The sequence below is a fragment of the Salmo salar genome, chromosome ssa13 (assembly GCF_905237065.1).
Source record: "Salmo salar chromosome ssa13, Ssal_v3.1, whole genome shotgun sequence".
Lineage (NCBI taxonomy): Eukaryota > Metazoa > Chordata > Actinopteri > Salmoniformes > Salmonidae > Salmo > Salmo salar.
This window is the reverse complement of record NC_059454.1, coordinates 106,203,617-106,220,122: the sequence shown is the minus strand read 5'-3', so window position 1 is coordinate 106,220,122 and position 16,506 is coordinate 106,203,617. Positions and strand designations below refer to the sequence as shown.

The window sequence follows — 16,506 nt, the reverse complement described above, 5'->3', positions numbered from 1 at the left end:
GAACTGTTTTTGAGACATTCATTTTTGAGAGAATATATTTTCTATTAATCTCTTTAATTCTTATAAGTCGGCAACATATAATATTTTAATTTCAAATGTTTATACTTTTTTAGGTTTATGCTTGTCTGTGGTAGTATATATATCGCACTACATTAGTAATAAAATCACTTTTCTGAATACCAAACAAACTGGGCTACAAAGACCAACGGAGATTTAATATATCTGCCAAATGGTCAAGCTATTTTACGATAATGTATGGAATATTATTATTTACTGTTGTATTTAATGTATTCATAATGCACTATTTTCTAAAAGAGGTTTGAATTTTTTTTTAATTTAATTTTTTATACTATTTCAAATGTGTCTGTGACTGAAAATATCGTAGTTATATTTTCCCCTGATTTACTTTTGTTATATCATCCTATCATCTGATTTTACTTTTGTTTTATAAATGTTTTGTTATCATTTCACCTCATAATTCAGTTTGCTTGTGTTAGACTGCTATTACACGGTCCCTAAGTCCAGAACAGACTGTGGGAGTCACACAGTTCGACATAGAGCCATGACTACATGAAACTCTATTCCACATCAAGTAACTGACGCTAAGCAGTAAAATTAGATTTAAAAAACACCTTATGGAACAGCGGGGACTGTGAAGCAACACAAACACACGGATTTAGTACTGTAGATATGTGGTAGTGGTGGAGTAGGGGCCTGAGGCCCCACAGTATTCTTCTAACTGTTATGGTAAAGCAATATATATATTTTTTCACCTTTATTTAACTAGGCAAGTCAGTTTAAGAAAAAAAATCTTATTTTCAATGACAGCCTAGGAATAGTGGGTTAACTGCCTTGTTCAGGGGCAGAATGACAGTTTTTTTACCTTGTCAGCTCAGAGATTTGATCTTGCAACCTCTCCATTACTAGTTCCAACACTCTAACCACTAGTCTACCTGCCTTGATATATTCAGCGTTTCACTGCTTGTATAGTGACTTGCCAATTTTTATGTTTTGTAAATTCATACAGTGTATGCTATAGCTTGTGTTGTGCTTTTATTATTTGTTTGAATGTTATTAAAGTAGACTACGTGGCCACCCTTCAAATTAGTGGATTTGACTATTTCAGCCACACCCGTTGTTGATAAGGTGTATACAATCGAGCACACAGCCATTCTTTCTCCATAGACAAGCATTGGCAGTATAACGGCCTTACCGAAGAGCTCAGTGACATTCAACATGGCACCGTCATAGGATGCCACCCTTCCAGCAAGTCAGTTCGTCACATTTATACCCTACTAGAGCTTCCCCAGGTCAACTGTAAGTGCTGTTATTGTGAAGTGAAAATATCTCGGAGCAACAACGGCTCAGCTGTGAAGTGGTAGGCCACACAAGCTCAAGGATCGGGACCGCCGAGTGCTGAAGCGCGTATAAATCGTCTGTGCTCAGTTGGAGCACTCACTACCAAGTTTCAAACTGCCTCTGGAAGCAACGTCAGCACAATAACTGTTGGTCGGGAGCTTTATAAAATGGGTTTCCATGGCCGAGCAGCCGCACGCAAGCCTAAGATCAACCATGCGCAATGCCAAGCTTTGGTTGGAGTGGTGTAAAGCTTGCCGCCATTGGACTCTGGAGCAGTGGAAACACATTCTCTGGATTTGATGAATCCCACTTCACCATCTGGCAGTCTGACGGATGAATCCAGGAGAACGCTACCTGGCCAAATGCGAAGTGCCAAGTGTAAAGTTTGGTGAAGGAGGAATAATGGTCTGGGGCTGTTTTTCATGATTCGGGCTAGGCCCCTTAGTTCCAGTGAACAGAAATCTTAATGCTACAGCATACAATGACATTCTAGACGATTCTGTACTTCCAACTTTGTGGTAACAGTTTGGGGAAGACCCTTTCCTGTTGCAGCATGACAATGCCCCATGTAGTGTATTTGTGGATTCTGGGATTAATTTACTTCTACCTGATACATTTTATCAAGGTTTTCGATTTCGTTTTTTGGAAAAGGTCAAGGTAAATTAATCCATGAAAATAATATAATTTAATATGTCTTAAATTACCCAATTTTCATGAATTTGATGATATAAGCTTGAAGCCCATTCAAAAACAGTACGGGACCTGACCCAGGAAGAAGACTTTTTTAGGGTATATAACGTCACCCAGGACCTTCTAATTAGCAGGTTTTGTATGGGTGGAGTTTTAGCTTGCCAGGTGACATCACTAGATGGTATAAATGAATAGACCAATAACAAAGAGAGTTCCAAACTAGAGGGCAGCATTCCAGAAAGAACTTTCGGATGAAAATGTTTTTTCTCCTGCAAATGATTTAGAAGCCTTCCTGCTTTGTATGCGTTAGCTTACCTGTTGTATTAAACACTCCTATTTCTGGCATTATTCTCACACTCAGCATTCGCTGCTTCAAGTTCAGTAGCCCACCGCTCCTCTCCTAGTTAGAGATATACAGTACATTCGGAAAGTATTCAGACCCCTCGACTTTTTCCACATTTTGTTAAGTTACAGCCTTATTCTAAAATGGATTAAATTAAAAAAAATACCCTCATCAATCTACAAACAATACCCCATAATGCAAAAGCAAAAACAGGTTTTTAGAATTTTTTGCTAATGTATGTACAAATAAAACACAGAAATACCTTATTTACATAAGTATTCAGACCCTATACTATGAGACTCAAAATTGAGCTCAGGTGCATCCTGTTTCCATTGATCATCCCTGTTTCTACAACTTGATTGGAGTCCACCCACAGTTGACAATGCAAGGCAGAGCAAAAACCAAGTCATGAGGTCGAAGGAATTGTCCATATAGCTCTGAGACAGGATTGTGTCGAGGCACAGATCTAGGGAAGGGTTCATTTCTGCAGCATTGAAGGTCCTCATGAACACAGTGGCCTCCATCAACCTCTACAGGATCGGTGGGTCCCCCACTGGACGGTTGAGCTAACGTAGGCTAATGTGATTAGCATGAGGTTGTAAGTAACAAGAAAAATTCCCAGGACATAGACATATCTGATATTGGCAGAACGCTTCAATTCTTGTTAATCTAACTACACTGTCCAATTTACAGTAGCCATTACAGTGAAATAATACCATGCTATTGTTTGAGGAGAGTGCACAGTTATGAGCTTGAACATGTATTAATAAACTAATTAGGCACATTTGGGCAGTCTTGATACAACATTTTGAACAGAAATGCAATGGTTCATTGCATCAGTCTAAAACTTTGCACATACACTGCTGCCATCTAGTGGCCAAAATCTAAATTGAGCCTGGGCTGGAATAAAACATTATGGTCTTTCTCGTGCATTTCAAAGATGGTACAAAAAAATGCCAAAATACCAGATCTAATGTGTTATATTCTCCTACATTCATTTAACATTTCCTCAAACTTCAAAGTATTTCCTTTCAAATGGTATCAAGAATATGCATATCCTTGCTTCAGGTCCTGAGCTACAGGCAGTTCGATTTGGGTATGTCATTTTAGGCAAAAATGTAAAAAAAGGGGAAACACCAAGACTCTTCCAAGAGTCCGGCCAAACAGCAATCAGGGGAGAAGGGTCTTGGTCAGGGAGAAGGGTCTTGGTCGGGGAGAAGGGCCTTGGTCAGGGAGAAGGGCCTTGGTCAGGGAGAAGGGCCTTGGTCAGGGAGAAGGGTCTTGGTCAGGGAGAAGGGCCTTGGTCAGGGAGAAGGGTCTTGGTCAGGGAGAAGTGCCTTGGTCAGGGAGAAGGGCCTTGGTCAGGGAGAAGGGTCTTGGTCAGGGAGAAGGGCCTTGGTCAGGGAGAAGGGCCTTGGTCAGGGAGAAGGGCCTTGGTCAGGGAGAAGGGCCTTGGTCAGGGAGAAGGGTCTTGGTCAGGGAGAAGGGCCTTGGTCAGGGAGAAGGGCCTTGGTCAGGGAGAAGGGTCTTGGTCAGGGAGAAGGGTCTTGGTCAGGGAGAAGGGCCTTGGTCAGGGAGAAGGGTCTTGGTCAGGGAGAAGGGCCTTGGTCAGGGAGAAGGGTCTTGGTCAGGGAGAAGGGTCTTGGTCAGGGAGAAGGGCCTTGGTCAGGGAGAAGGGCCTTGGTCAGGGAGAAGGGCCTTGGTCAGGGACCTACCTTACCTGACACCCTAGAGACCCACTTCCCTTTGCTTACCGCCCCAATAGATCCACAGACGATGCAATCGCCATCGCACTGCACACTGCCCTATCCCATCTGGACAAGAGGAATACCTATGTAAGAATGCTGTTCATTGACAATAGTTCAGCATTCATCACCATAGTACCCTCCAAGCTCATCATTAAGCTCGAGGCCCTGGGTCTGAACCCCGCCCTGTGCAACTGGGTCCTGGACTTCCTGATGGGCCACCCCCAGGTGGTGAAGGTAGGACACAGCACCTCCACTTTGCTGATCCTCAACACAGGGGCCCCACAAGGGTGCGTGCTTAGCCGCCTCCAGTACTCTCTGTTCACCCATGACTGCGTGGCCACGCACGCCTCCAACTCAATCATCATGTTTGCAGACGACACAACAGTAGTAGGCCTGATTACAAACAATGACAAGACAGCCTACAGGGAGGAGGTGAGGACCTTGGGGGCGTGGTGCCAGGAAAATAACGTCTCACTCAATGTCGACAAAACAAGGGAGTTGATTGTGGACTTCAGGAAACAGCAGAGGGAGCACGCCCCTATCCACATCGACGGGACAGCAGTAGAGCAGGTGGAAAGCTTCAAGGTCCTCGGCGTACACGTCACTGCCGATCTGAAATGGTCCACCCACACAGTGTGGTGAAGAAGGCGCAACAGCGGCAGTGATACAGCCGGTCAGTGATACAGCCTGACAGGATACTCCCCACCTGAGCCACTGCCTGTTTTTATTTTATTTTATTTAATCTTTATTTAATTAGGCAAGTCAGTTAAGGACAAATTATTATTTACAATGACGGTCTACCCGGACGACCCTGTGCCAATTGTTCACCCCGTTATCATCCAGAAGGCAAGGTCAGTACAGGTGCGTCAAAGCTGGGAACGAGAGACTAAAAAACATCTATCTCAAGTACATCAGACTGTTAAATAGCCATCACTAGGCGGCTTCCACCCAGTTATGTAAACCTGCACCTTAGAGGCTGCTGCCCCATATACATAGACTTGAAATCACTGGCCACTTTAATAATGGAAAACTAGTCACTTTAATAATGTTTGCATATTTTTGCTTTACTCATCTCATATGTATATACTGTATTCTATTCTACTGTATTTTAGTCTATGCCACTCCAACATTGCTTATCCTAATATTTATATATTGCTTAATTCCATTATTTTACTTTTAGGTTTGTGTGTATTGTGTGTATTGTTGTGAATTGTTAGATGTTACTGCACCGTTGGAGCTAGAAGCACAAGCATTTCGCTACACCTGCAATACCATCTGCTAAACATGTGTATGTGACTAATAACATTTGATTTGAACCTGATGGTCCCACTGACAGAGCTCAAGAGTTTGTTCTTAACAAAACACCAGTCTCAACGTCAACAGTGGAGAGGCGACTCCTGGATGCTGGCCTTCTAGGCAGAGTTCCTCTGTCCAGTGTCTGTGTTCTTTTGCCCATCTTAATCTTTTATTTTTATTGGCCAGTCTGAGATATGGCTTTTTCTTTGGAACTCTGCCTAGAAGGCCAGCATCCCGGAGTCGTCTCTTCACCGTTGACGTTGAGACTGTTTTTTTGCAGGTACTATTTAATGAAGCTGCCAGTTGAGGACTTGTGAGCCGTCTGTTTCTCAAACTAGATACTATAATGTACTTGTCCTCTTGTTCAGTTGTGCACTGGGGCCTCCCACTCCACTTTCTATTCTGGTTAGAGCCAGTTTGCGCTGTTCTGTGAAGGGAGTAGTACACAGCGTTGTACGAGATCTTCAGTTTCTTGGCAATTTCTCACATGGAATAACCTTCATTTCTCAGAACAAGAATAGACTGACGAGTTTCAGAAGAAAGTTATTTGTTTCTGGCCATTTTGAGCCTGTAATCGAACCCACAAATGCTGATGCTCCAGATACTCAACTAGTCTAAAGAAGGCCAGTTTTATTGCTTCTTTAATCAGGACAACAGCTTTCAGCTGTGCTAACATAATTGCAAAAGGGTTTTCTAATGATCAATTAGCCTTTTAAAATGATAAACTTGTATTAGCTAACACAACGTGCCATTGGAACACAGTTGATGGTTGCTGATATTGGGCCTCTGTATGTGTAACCGATGTGAAATGGCTAGTTAGTTAGCGGTGGTGTAACCGATGTGAAATGGCTAGTTAGTTAGCGGTGGTGCGCACTAATAGCGTTTCAATCAGTGACGTCACTCGCTCTGAGACCTGAAGTGGTTGTTCCCCTTGCGTTGCAAGGGCCGCGGCTTTTGTGGCGCGATGGGTAACAATGCTTTGTGGGTGTCAGTTGTTGATGTGTGCAAGGGTCCCTGGTTCGAGCCCAGGTTGGGGCGAAGAGAGGGACGGAACCTACACTGTTACATATGCCTATGTAGATATTCCATAAAAAATCTGCAGTTTCCAGCTACATTAGTCATATACAACATTAACAATGTCTACACTGTATTTCTGATCAATTTTATGTTATTTTAATGGACAAAAAAAAAAGCTTTTAATTCAAAAACAAAGAAATGTCTAAGTGACTACAAACGTTTGAACAGTAGTGTAGTTCAAGAGAAAGTGCAAGTGTCCACTCATCTTTCTTGCGGCTTCAAGTTCAGTAGCCTCCCTCTTTTCTACTATAGGGCGTAAAATTGCTTGGACCATGGCTGCCAAGCAAACTGCGTCACGACTAAAATAAAATTTGCTGTACTGCGGTTGTGTTCGGGACCAGTTGTTGTGGGCGCCGGATAGGACAAAAAACCAGCGGGAACAGATGACTGCTGTATGAAAAACTGTGTGAGCGGGATGAAGAAATCCCATTAAAGCCCATCCACTGCTTAATTGGTGCCCTTCCCATCACCACTCACATAATTCGCTTTTTTGCTTAAAAAAAAAAAAAAAAGTTTATTTTTGACCATTTTAATAATGGAAAACTATTACAGTAAGATATTTAGGTTAATGATTTGATATTAAGATATTGGCTGGATTGGGCCTTTTAGAGCCTAGCTATCTAACGTTAGTAGCTAGCTAGTTTATAAGACATGGGTGACTAGAGTTCTTAATCCCCCATCGATTAGGGATGGCCTTTTAGCTGTAGTCCCAGAGAGATCCTATTGAATTACTATCATGAATTAGTATTCTAATTCCTAATTCTATGTGTAGCCCCCTATCCAAACGTCTAATATGCTAGCTAGCTCAGCAGTAGGAAACGTTACTCAAGTCACGAGCTGGTGGTGGTATCGCCGGGGTATCACAGATACGCTTGGTATCATCGTAGTAACGTTAATTGTATTGGGATGGGAAGCTGTTGAGGCAAAAAATGCACTGAACGGTTTACATGGTGATTGTGGATCCTTGTCTAACTGTTCATATTTCATTTAATACAGTGCGCATATTAACGGGGGATTACATTTTTTTTAATAATAATATATAAATATAGGACAAAACACATCAAGACATGAGACAACACTACATAAAGAGAGACCTAAGACAACAACATTGCAAGGCAGCAACACATGGCAACACAGCATGGTAGCAACACAACATGGTAGCAGCACAACATGATACAAACATTATTGGGCGCAGACAACAGCACAAAGGGCAAGAAGGTAGAGACAACAATACATCACGCAAAGCAACCACAAGTGTCAGTAAGTGTGTCCATGACTGAGTCTTTGAATGAAGAGATTGAGATAAAACTGTCCAGTTTGAGTGTTTGTTGCAGCTCGTTCCAGTCGCTAGCTGCAGCGAACTGAAAAGAGGAGCGACCCAGGGATGTGTGTGCTTTGGGGAACTTTAACAGAATGTGACTGGCAGAACTGGTGTTGTATGTGGAGGATGAGGGCTGCAGTAGATATCTCAGATAGTGGGGAGTGAGGCCTAAGAGGGTTTTATAAATAAGCATCAACCAGTGGGTCTTGCGACAGGTATACAGAGATGACCAGTTTATAGAGGAGTATAGAGTGCAGTGATGTGTCCTATAAGGAGCATTGGTGGCAAATCTGATGGCCGAATGGTAAAGAACATCTAGCCGCTCAAGAGCACCCTTGCCTGCCGATCTATAAATTATGTCTCCGTAATCAAGCATGGGTAGGATGGTCATCTGAATCAGGGTTAGTTTGGCAGCTGGGGTGAAAGAGGAGCGATTACGATAGAGGAAACCAAGTCTAGATTTAACTTTAGCCTGCAGCTTTGATATGTGCTGAGAGAAGGACAGTGTACCGTCTAGCCATACTCCCAAGTACTTGTATAAGGTGACTACCTCAAGCTCTAAACCCTCAGAGGTAGTAATCACACCTGTGGGGAGAGGGGCATTCTTCTTACCAAACCACAATACCTTAGTTTTGGAGGTGTCCAGAACAAGGTTAAGGGCAGAGAAAGCTTGTTGGACACTAAGAAAGCTTTGATGTTTAACACAAAATCCGGGGAGGGGCCAGCTGAGTATAAGACTATCATCTGCATATAAATTGATGAGAGAGCTTCCTACTGCCTGAGCTATGTTATTGATGTAAATTGAGAAGAGCGTGGGGCCTAGGATCGAGCCTTGGGGTACTCCCTTGGTGACAGGAAGTGGCTGAGACAGCAGATTTTGACTTTATACACTACACTCTTTGAGAGAGGTAGTTAGCAAACCAGGCCAAAGACCCCTCAGAGACACCAATACTCCTTAGCTGGCCCAAAATAATGGATTGGTCCACTGCAGGTATTCTCAAACTGGGGTATGCGTACCTCCAGGGGTACGCGCAATGCTGTGATTCACATTTAAAAATATATATATCTTTTTTTACTTCACATTTTCAAACAGTCGATTTGTATTTTCCAACAGGGTTATACATTTGGGTAAGGTGTTTTTCTCGCCTGAGTAGCCTTGTTTCACTGCCAAAAATAAAATTAAACCATCTATTGTTTAGCGAAATAACAACACAATGTCTAATACAGGTAGCCTAGTCAAATAATTAACATCCAATCACATTAACTGTTACTCTCTCACGGGAATTCCGTATGTAGCCAAACGTAGCTGCTGCTCATGTTGATATCTGTACTGATGGTGCTAAAGCCATGACAGGGAGACATAGTGGAGTGGTAACGTGGGTGCCAGCAGTTGTTCCCGACGCCACTTGGGTCCACTGCAGCATCCACCGAGAGGCTCTTGCTGCCAAGGGAATGACTGACAGCTTGAAAGACATTTTGGACACTACAGTGAAAATGGTTAACTTTGTTAAAGCAAGGCCACTGAACTCTCTTGTATTTTCTGCACTATGCAATGATATGGGCAGCGACCATGTAACGCTTTTACAACATACATGAGTGCGCTGGTTATCAAGGGGCAAAGTATTGACACTTAAAAAAAAGTGAGACAAGCTTAAGGTTTTCTTTACTGACCATAATTTTCACTTGTCTGACCGCTTGCATGACGACGACTTTCTCACACGACTGGCCTGTCTGGGTGATGTTTTTCTCGCCTGAATGATCTGAATCTAGGATTACAGGGACTCAGCAACTATATTTAATGTGTGGGACAAAATTGAGGCTATGATTAAGAAGTTGGAGCTTTTCTCTGTCTGCATTAACATGGACAACACACAGGTCATTCCATCATTGTATTATTTTTTGTGTGCAAATGAACTCAAGCTTACGGACAATGTTAAATGTGATATAGTGAAGCACCTGAGTGAGTTGGGTGCGCAATTACGCAGGTACTTCCCCGAAACGGATGACACAAATTCATTTGTTATCCCTTTTATGCCCTGCCTCCAGTCCACTTACCGATATCTGAACAAGAGAGCCTCATCGAAATTGCAACAAGCGGTTATGTGGAAATTGAATTTAAACAGAAGCCACTGTCAAATTTCTGGATTGGGCTGCGCTCAGAGTATCCTGCCTTGGCAAATCGGGCTGTTAAGACACTGATGCTCTTTGCAACCATGCACCTATGTGAGAGTGGATTCTCAGCTGTCACTAGCAGGAAAACTAAATACAGGCACAGACTGTGTGAGGAAAATGATTTAAGACAGACTCTCTCCAGTACAACCCAACATTGCAGAATTATATGCATCCTTTTAAGCACACCCTTCTCATTAACCTGTGGTGAGTTACTCACAATTTTCAAGGAACAAATAAGGTTTATATGGTAAGATGGTTAAACAAAGAGCAAGATTGATTATTCTATTATTATTTGTGCCCTGGTCCTATAAGAGCTCTTTGTCACTTCCCACGAGCCGGGTTGTGACAAAAACTCACTCATGTTTAATAAATGTATCGCATAGTGTGTGTGTGTGGCAGGCTTACAGTGATGGCAAAAAAAACATTTGAGAGTGCGCTGATCCTGGTGCTAGAGGGGGTAACGCAGCTGGAGGTTGAATTTTAAGGGGTACGGGACTATGAAAAGTTTGGGAACCACTGGTCTACCGTATCAAAAGCTTTGGCCAAGACAATAAAAATAGCAGCACAACATTGCTTAGAATCACGGGTAATAGTGACAATCATTGAGGACCTTTAAGGTTGCAGTGACACATCCATAACCTGAGCAGAAACCAGACTGCAGAAAGCTGATCAGTTGATTATTGACAAGTTTTTCCAACACAAACAGGGCAAAATAGAAATAGGTCTATAACAGGTAGGATCAGCAAGATCTCCCCCTTTAAATAAAGAACAAACTGTGGCTGCCTTCTAAGCAATGGGAACCTCCCCAGAAAGGAGAGAGGTTAAAAAAGGTTAGCGATATGCTTGGTGATGATAGGGGCAGCAACCTTAAAGAAGAAAGGATCTAAACCATCTGACCCAGATGTTTTTTTGGGGTCAAGTTTAAGGAGCTCCTTTAGCACCTCAGACTCAGTGACTGCCTGCAGGGAGAAACTTTGTAGCTGGGCAGGGGAAAAAGAGGGAGGAGCATCGGGGAGAGTCGCATTAGAAGGGGTGGGAGATGAGGAAATGTTGGACGGGCAAGGAGGCATGGCTGAGTCATCAGCAACACAGTAGTTCATTCAGTTTTTTGAAAGTATCCGGGGTTACATGTTCTTGCATTGAATTCATGTTTTATAGCAGACGTCATAATTATGAAATAAATCAGAATGTTATAGTTCGATGTGGCACTGTACTTATAGCAAAAATAATTCACAGAGCCAGCACATTTTCCCCAAAGTTTATTGCCTCAAACATTTTACAGTGCAGGGGGTCTGGTCTAGATGTACTGTTGAGCCAGTTAAAACATTATCAACAACTCATCAGCTACAGCAGCCAAGTTGCAAAAGGTCTGCAAAACAGCATCTTTGGGGGAAAAGGAACTTGAGTCAAAGAAAACCAAAATTCATTGTCAAATCAGTCTTTATACATCTCTGTACATTGCAGCTCAAACTATTTACATATTTCCACAAGGCAAAAAAGTTTAATTACAAAAGATTTCTACACATTTTCCCAGTAAATGACCAAGGTGACGTTGTTCCTTTTAGTGTGATATCATATATTTATGGACAATAATTCTAAATTCTGCACACAATAACTACAACTGAAGCGCAAAAAGAAAAAAAGATTGAAATGAAGCATGACAATAAAGCTTCACAAATATGAAAAGGACATGTAGCATGACAGAAACCAGAGCAACGTTTTAGTAAGTACAAAATGTAGAATGTCATATCAAAACAGGACAACATTTCATTTCATGTGCAGTTTGACATCCAAGTTGGGTAACTCAAAGTATGATTGATTACCTACAAAGCAGCCTACTTTGGAGGAAAATATATTTTAAAAAAGCCATGTTACCAGTATAGTCTATTCATACGGTTCATATTTGTGATAAAATAAATACATGAACGCATTTTTCTTTTGTGGTTCCATGTGCAGCCCTTATATATTTGCACGCCAATAGAAATAGCTTTTCCAGTGAGCTCCAATTTTTTTTTTTTTTTAAACAGTATAGTAACAATAAAACAATTCAATCAACTAAACGGCATAGATTTAGTCCATTTTAAGCAAAGCATGGTGATGTAAACCAATCTCCAATCTTTCATCAAAAACAGTATTTTATTTAATGTTCTATGTATTGTTTTGCATTCGCCGCTCTGTTTTATTGCTCTTAACCAAAGTCTTACAACGAGCAAGAGGACTGTGACACGTCATCGTTGTCTTTTCTGTCCAACCCGGAGGAGGAACACTGAAGGAAACCGAAAATACACTGAAACAAGTGCAAACGATACACGTTGTTTTATCTTGCTGTAAGCATTGTGTTAATGCTGAAATGAGAGAGGCAGGGTTGTATAGGATTAAATATCAGAATATTGATTGACTGATACAAAATAATAAGGACCACTAGTATTTCGCCATCAATAACATCCGTTAAACATTAAATAAACCACTGATTTAATCAAATACAAGTGTGTAATTGTAATAGCGTCAAACCCCCAACCTTTTTGAAATCAGAAAAACAAATACCAAGTCATTCATTCTACAGAAATTGAACAGGGCGCTTTTTAAAGGGAAATTATGTCAATTCATTCTACAGAAAGGCATTGTCTAGGTGTGGTAATCTTTGATCTCCATGAATAGACGGTGCTGAACACACACGATGTAGATAAATGTCCAAGATAAAAATGTAATACTCCTCTAGAGACATTGTCTATGTCCCAAATTGGACCATGTTCCCTACATAGTAGACTACTTGGTCAAAAATAGTGCACTATATAGGGAATAGGGTGCAATTTGGGACGCATATCTTGTCATCTAGGGAGTTGTGTGGTCTAAAAATGGTGGTAATAGGTACTGAAGAGATAAAATGGGCAATAGGGTCAAAGGCCAGTTGTAAGATTTAGCCAATCATTTGCCCAGCCACTTCTGTTGACCTGTGTGGTACATAAATTGTAGTTTCGAATACCGTACAAAAAAAAAAAAAAAACATCAATAATTTAGATGTGTTGACAAGTGTTATTTTCAAATGACTTGGGCTGTTATTGTATGTACGCACAGGATGTGACACCAGAGCTACGCAAAGGGTGTAAACAAAACAGCCCGTCAACGCTTCCTCACAGGTTGCCAGTCCTACAGTGAATCATTTCCAACTGTCATGGCTGTTAGTAAAGAGAAGAGTATCCTGCTTTCAATACTCCTACCACATACTCAATCTACTTTTGACTTCAGTTAATGGGACTTGCTTTGTCAATGATCAATACAAGATGATGATATATTCAATAAGTATTTCATTTGGGAAGACAGACGCAAGTGTCCTTTAAAAAAAAAAACATTAAGGCACTTTTATTTCTACTGAACGATGCCATGTCTGTATAAAAACTGGTTTGATGCGCAGCTTCAGCCTGCGTGTTAAAAAGCATGTACGCTGAATAGATTGCAGAACTAGAGAAAACGCTCTCAACCATCACATTAGGCCACAGTCCCTCCCTCTCTCCCCTACCATCAGACAGCGTTGCTCTGCTTCCCATGTGCAGTGAAGATGAGGTAGTTACTTCCTGCTTCCTGTCTGAAGAGTAGGGACCAGGGCTACTGGTCAAATCAGACTATTTGGTTTCTTATCTAAATGTCTTAGATGAACAGTTATTGTTGATAAAAAAAGGGAAAGTAAGTACAAAATCCAACTGAAATCATATTTCTGTTATGACTGATTGAACATAGTGGACCCACCCTGGCACGTAGAATCCATCTCTTTTGAAGAGTGAAAAAAAATTAAAATGGGAAAAAGAATAATAAATCGTCACAAAAAGCATCAAGGACCATCTTTGACTCCTTTCAAGAATACTGACGTCCATATTTCAGGACAATGCATCTAGTCACTTTAAAATACTTTATGGTAGATCAGAGACATACTAACTATATCCTGCCGAATTCGACCAGTATTATTAGACGTGTCTGGGATGCATAGATCCCTGCTATAGGACCTTTTAGTTGGCTGTGAAGTAAAACATTGGCCATATCAACGCTTTTGATCAACAAAAAAAAAACATCAACAACATATTTATAGTGATATAATAATAAAGATCAAGATAATGAGGCTAATAAATAAGCTTTTTTTTGTCATCACTGCTTTGCATTACCACAGGAGAAAAGGTGAGAAAGCCTCTGAACCCCAACCAAAAAAAAACAAGCAGGTATCTTCAGACAACCATCCAACAGGGACACGCCCTCACTGACCTCCAAGACAGACAGGACCCAGAGGGGTGGGGCAGGCCACGGGAGACACCCCTACTGACCCCCAGAGGGGTGGGGCAGGCCACGGGGAGACACCCCTACTGACCCCCAGAGGGGTGGGGCAGGCCACGGGGAGACACCCCTACTGACCCCCAGAGGGGTGGGGCAGGCCACGGGGAGACACCCCTACTGACCCCCAGAGGGGTGGGGCAGGCCACGGGAGACACCCCTACTGACCCCCAGAGGGGTGGGGCAGGCCACGGGGAGACACCCTTACTGACCCCCAGAGGGGTGGCAGGGCCAGTCAGCTGGCTGTGTGGCCCGTTGTTGAGAAAGGGAGGGAGTCCTATTCAGCTCAGCCTCCATCAGCCCCCCCTGAGCTCCAGAGGATGTGGTAGTTGTTTGTTAATGGAACCTTCAATGTGACCAATAGAGGACAGGGACCCGGAAATGCATGTAATCCGTGTGTGTGTGTGTGTGTGTGTGTGTGTGTGTGTGTGTGTGTGTGTGTGTGATATATATAGATATATGTAGTTGAGAGAAAATGAAATAAAAGGTGACTTGATATCAATGTGAACAACTTGTAGAGGGACTTGGGATCCTGCATTCATCTGATGGCCCGTCTATAAATAAAACCAAAAAGGATGTTGTGGACAGGGAAATCCAGGGCAGGGAAATCCAGGGCAGGGAAATCCAGGGCAGGGACGGGGATGAGAAGCGGTCACTGTGTCTCGCGGGTGTCCAGTCGGAGCCACTGCAGTCCCTGCCGTGTGTGACGCACCAGAGAGGTCATGGTGGACGTCAGGCTCAACGGGCCCAGAGCCAAGTCCAACTCAGACAGCAAACCTAGAAAGATAAGGAAATAGACAGTAGGAGTAATGAAAACACTCACATGAATATTACTACAATCAAAATCTAATTTATTTATAAAGCCCTTTTTTACATCAGCCGATGTCAAAGTGCTGTACAGACACCCAGCCTGAAGCCTCATCACCAGTATCTGTTCCCCACAGTGATCATGACCTCCAGTGGTGACATACAGAACTACAGCTATAAAGAATCCATTCCTGTGACTTTAACCCTCCCTTCCTTCCTTCCTTGCTCCTCCTCACCACTGCCTTTGTGGGCCAGCTCGTCAGCCTGCTCCCAGATGTCGTGAGCACTCAGGAAGAGTGCCGTGATGTTGACGTAGGAAGACGCCACCTGCTGGATGACCTGTGGAATGGCCACGGTGCTGACGGTGCCTGCCCCCGCCCCGCTGCTGCTGTGGTTGGAGCCCGGCCCAGAACTGGCTGTGCTGGCAGGAGATGGCATGGGAGACATGGGGGATGGGGTACCCGTGCTTCTGGGGAAGAGAGAGCAAGCCAGGGCATGAGACTGAGGGACAAATCATTCACTAAACCCTAAAACTCAACTAAATCGTCTAAGAAATATATGTGGAAATTGAGCAAGTTGAGGTGACTAAACTGCTTGGATTGTAAACGGTCATGGTCAAAAAACATACTGATACAACAGTAGCTAAGAAGGGTAGAAGTCTGTCCATAATAAAGCGATGCTCTGTCTTCTTCAAATTTCAAATCAAATGTATTTTTATATAGCCCTTCGTACATCAGCTGATATTCTCAAAGTGCTGTACAGAAACCCAGCCTAAAACCCCAAACAGCAAGCAAAGCATGTGAAAGAAGCACGGTGGCTAGGAAAAACTCCCTAGAAAGGCCAAAAACCTAGGAAGAAACCTAGAGAGGAACCAGGCTATGAGGGGTGGCCAGTCCTCTTCTGGCTGTGCAGGGTGGATATTATAACAGAACATGGTCAAAATGTTAAAATGTTCATAAATGACCAGCATGGTCAAATAATAATAATCATAGTAGTTGTCGAGGGTGCAACAAGCACGTCCGGACGTTCTTAACAACACAATCAACAAGGCAGGTCCTACATGCCCTAGTTTTGTCACACCTGGACTACTGTTCAGTCGTGTGGTCAGGTGCCACAAAAAGGGACTTAGGAAAATTGCATTTGGCTCAGAACAGAGCAGCACAGCTGGCCCTTGGATGTACACAGAGAGCTAACAATAATGTGCATGTCAATCTCTCCTGTCTGAAAATGAAGGAGAGATTGACTTCATCACTACTTTTATTTATGAGAGGTATTGACATGTTGAATGCACCGAGCTGTCTGTCTAAACTACTGACACACAGCTCGGACACCCATGCATACCCCACAAGACATGCCACAAGAGGTCTCTTCACAGT

General features: G+C 42.7%; 1 protein-coding gene across 3 annotated transcripts in view; it reads right to left on the bottom strand.

Moving 5' to 3' along the window:
* Positions 1-11,250: 11,250 nt before the first annotated feature.
* LOC106568507 (AF4/FMR2 family member 1) overlaps positions 11,251-16,506 on the bottom strand; it is a 72,147-nt gene continuing 66,891 nt past the window's right edge. For 2 of the 3 annotated variants that reach the window (XM_014138925.2, XM_014138927.2), the window contains exons 18-19: positions 15,367-15,599; positions 11,251-15,100 (exon numbers count right to left, since the gene is read on the bottom strand). In XM_014138925.2, the coding sequence (XP_013994400.2) occupies positions 14,976-15,100; positions 15,367-15,599 (358 nt within the window). In that variant the 3' untranslated portion in view covers positions 11,251-14,975. The remainder of the gene's footprint in view (positions 15,101-15,366; positions 15,600-16,506) is intronic. The other variant, XM_014138926.2, reaches the window with a different exon arrangement.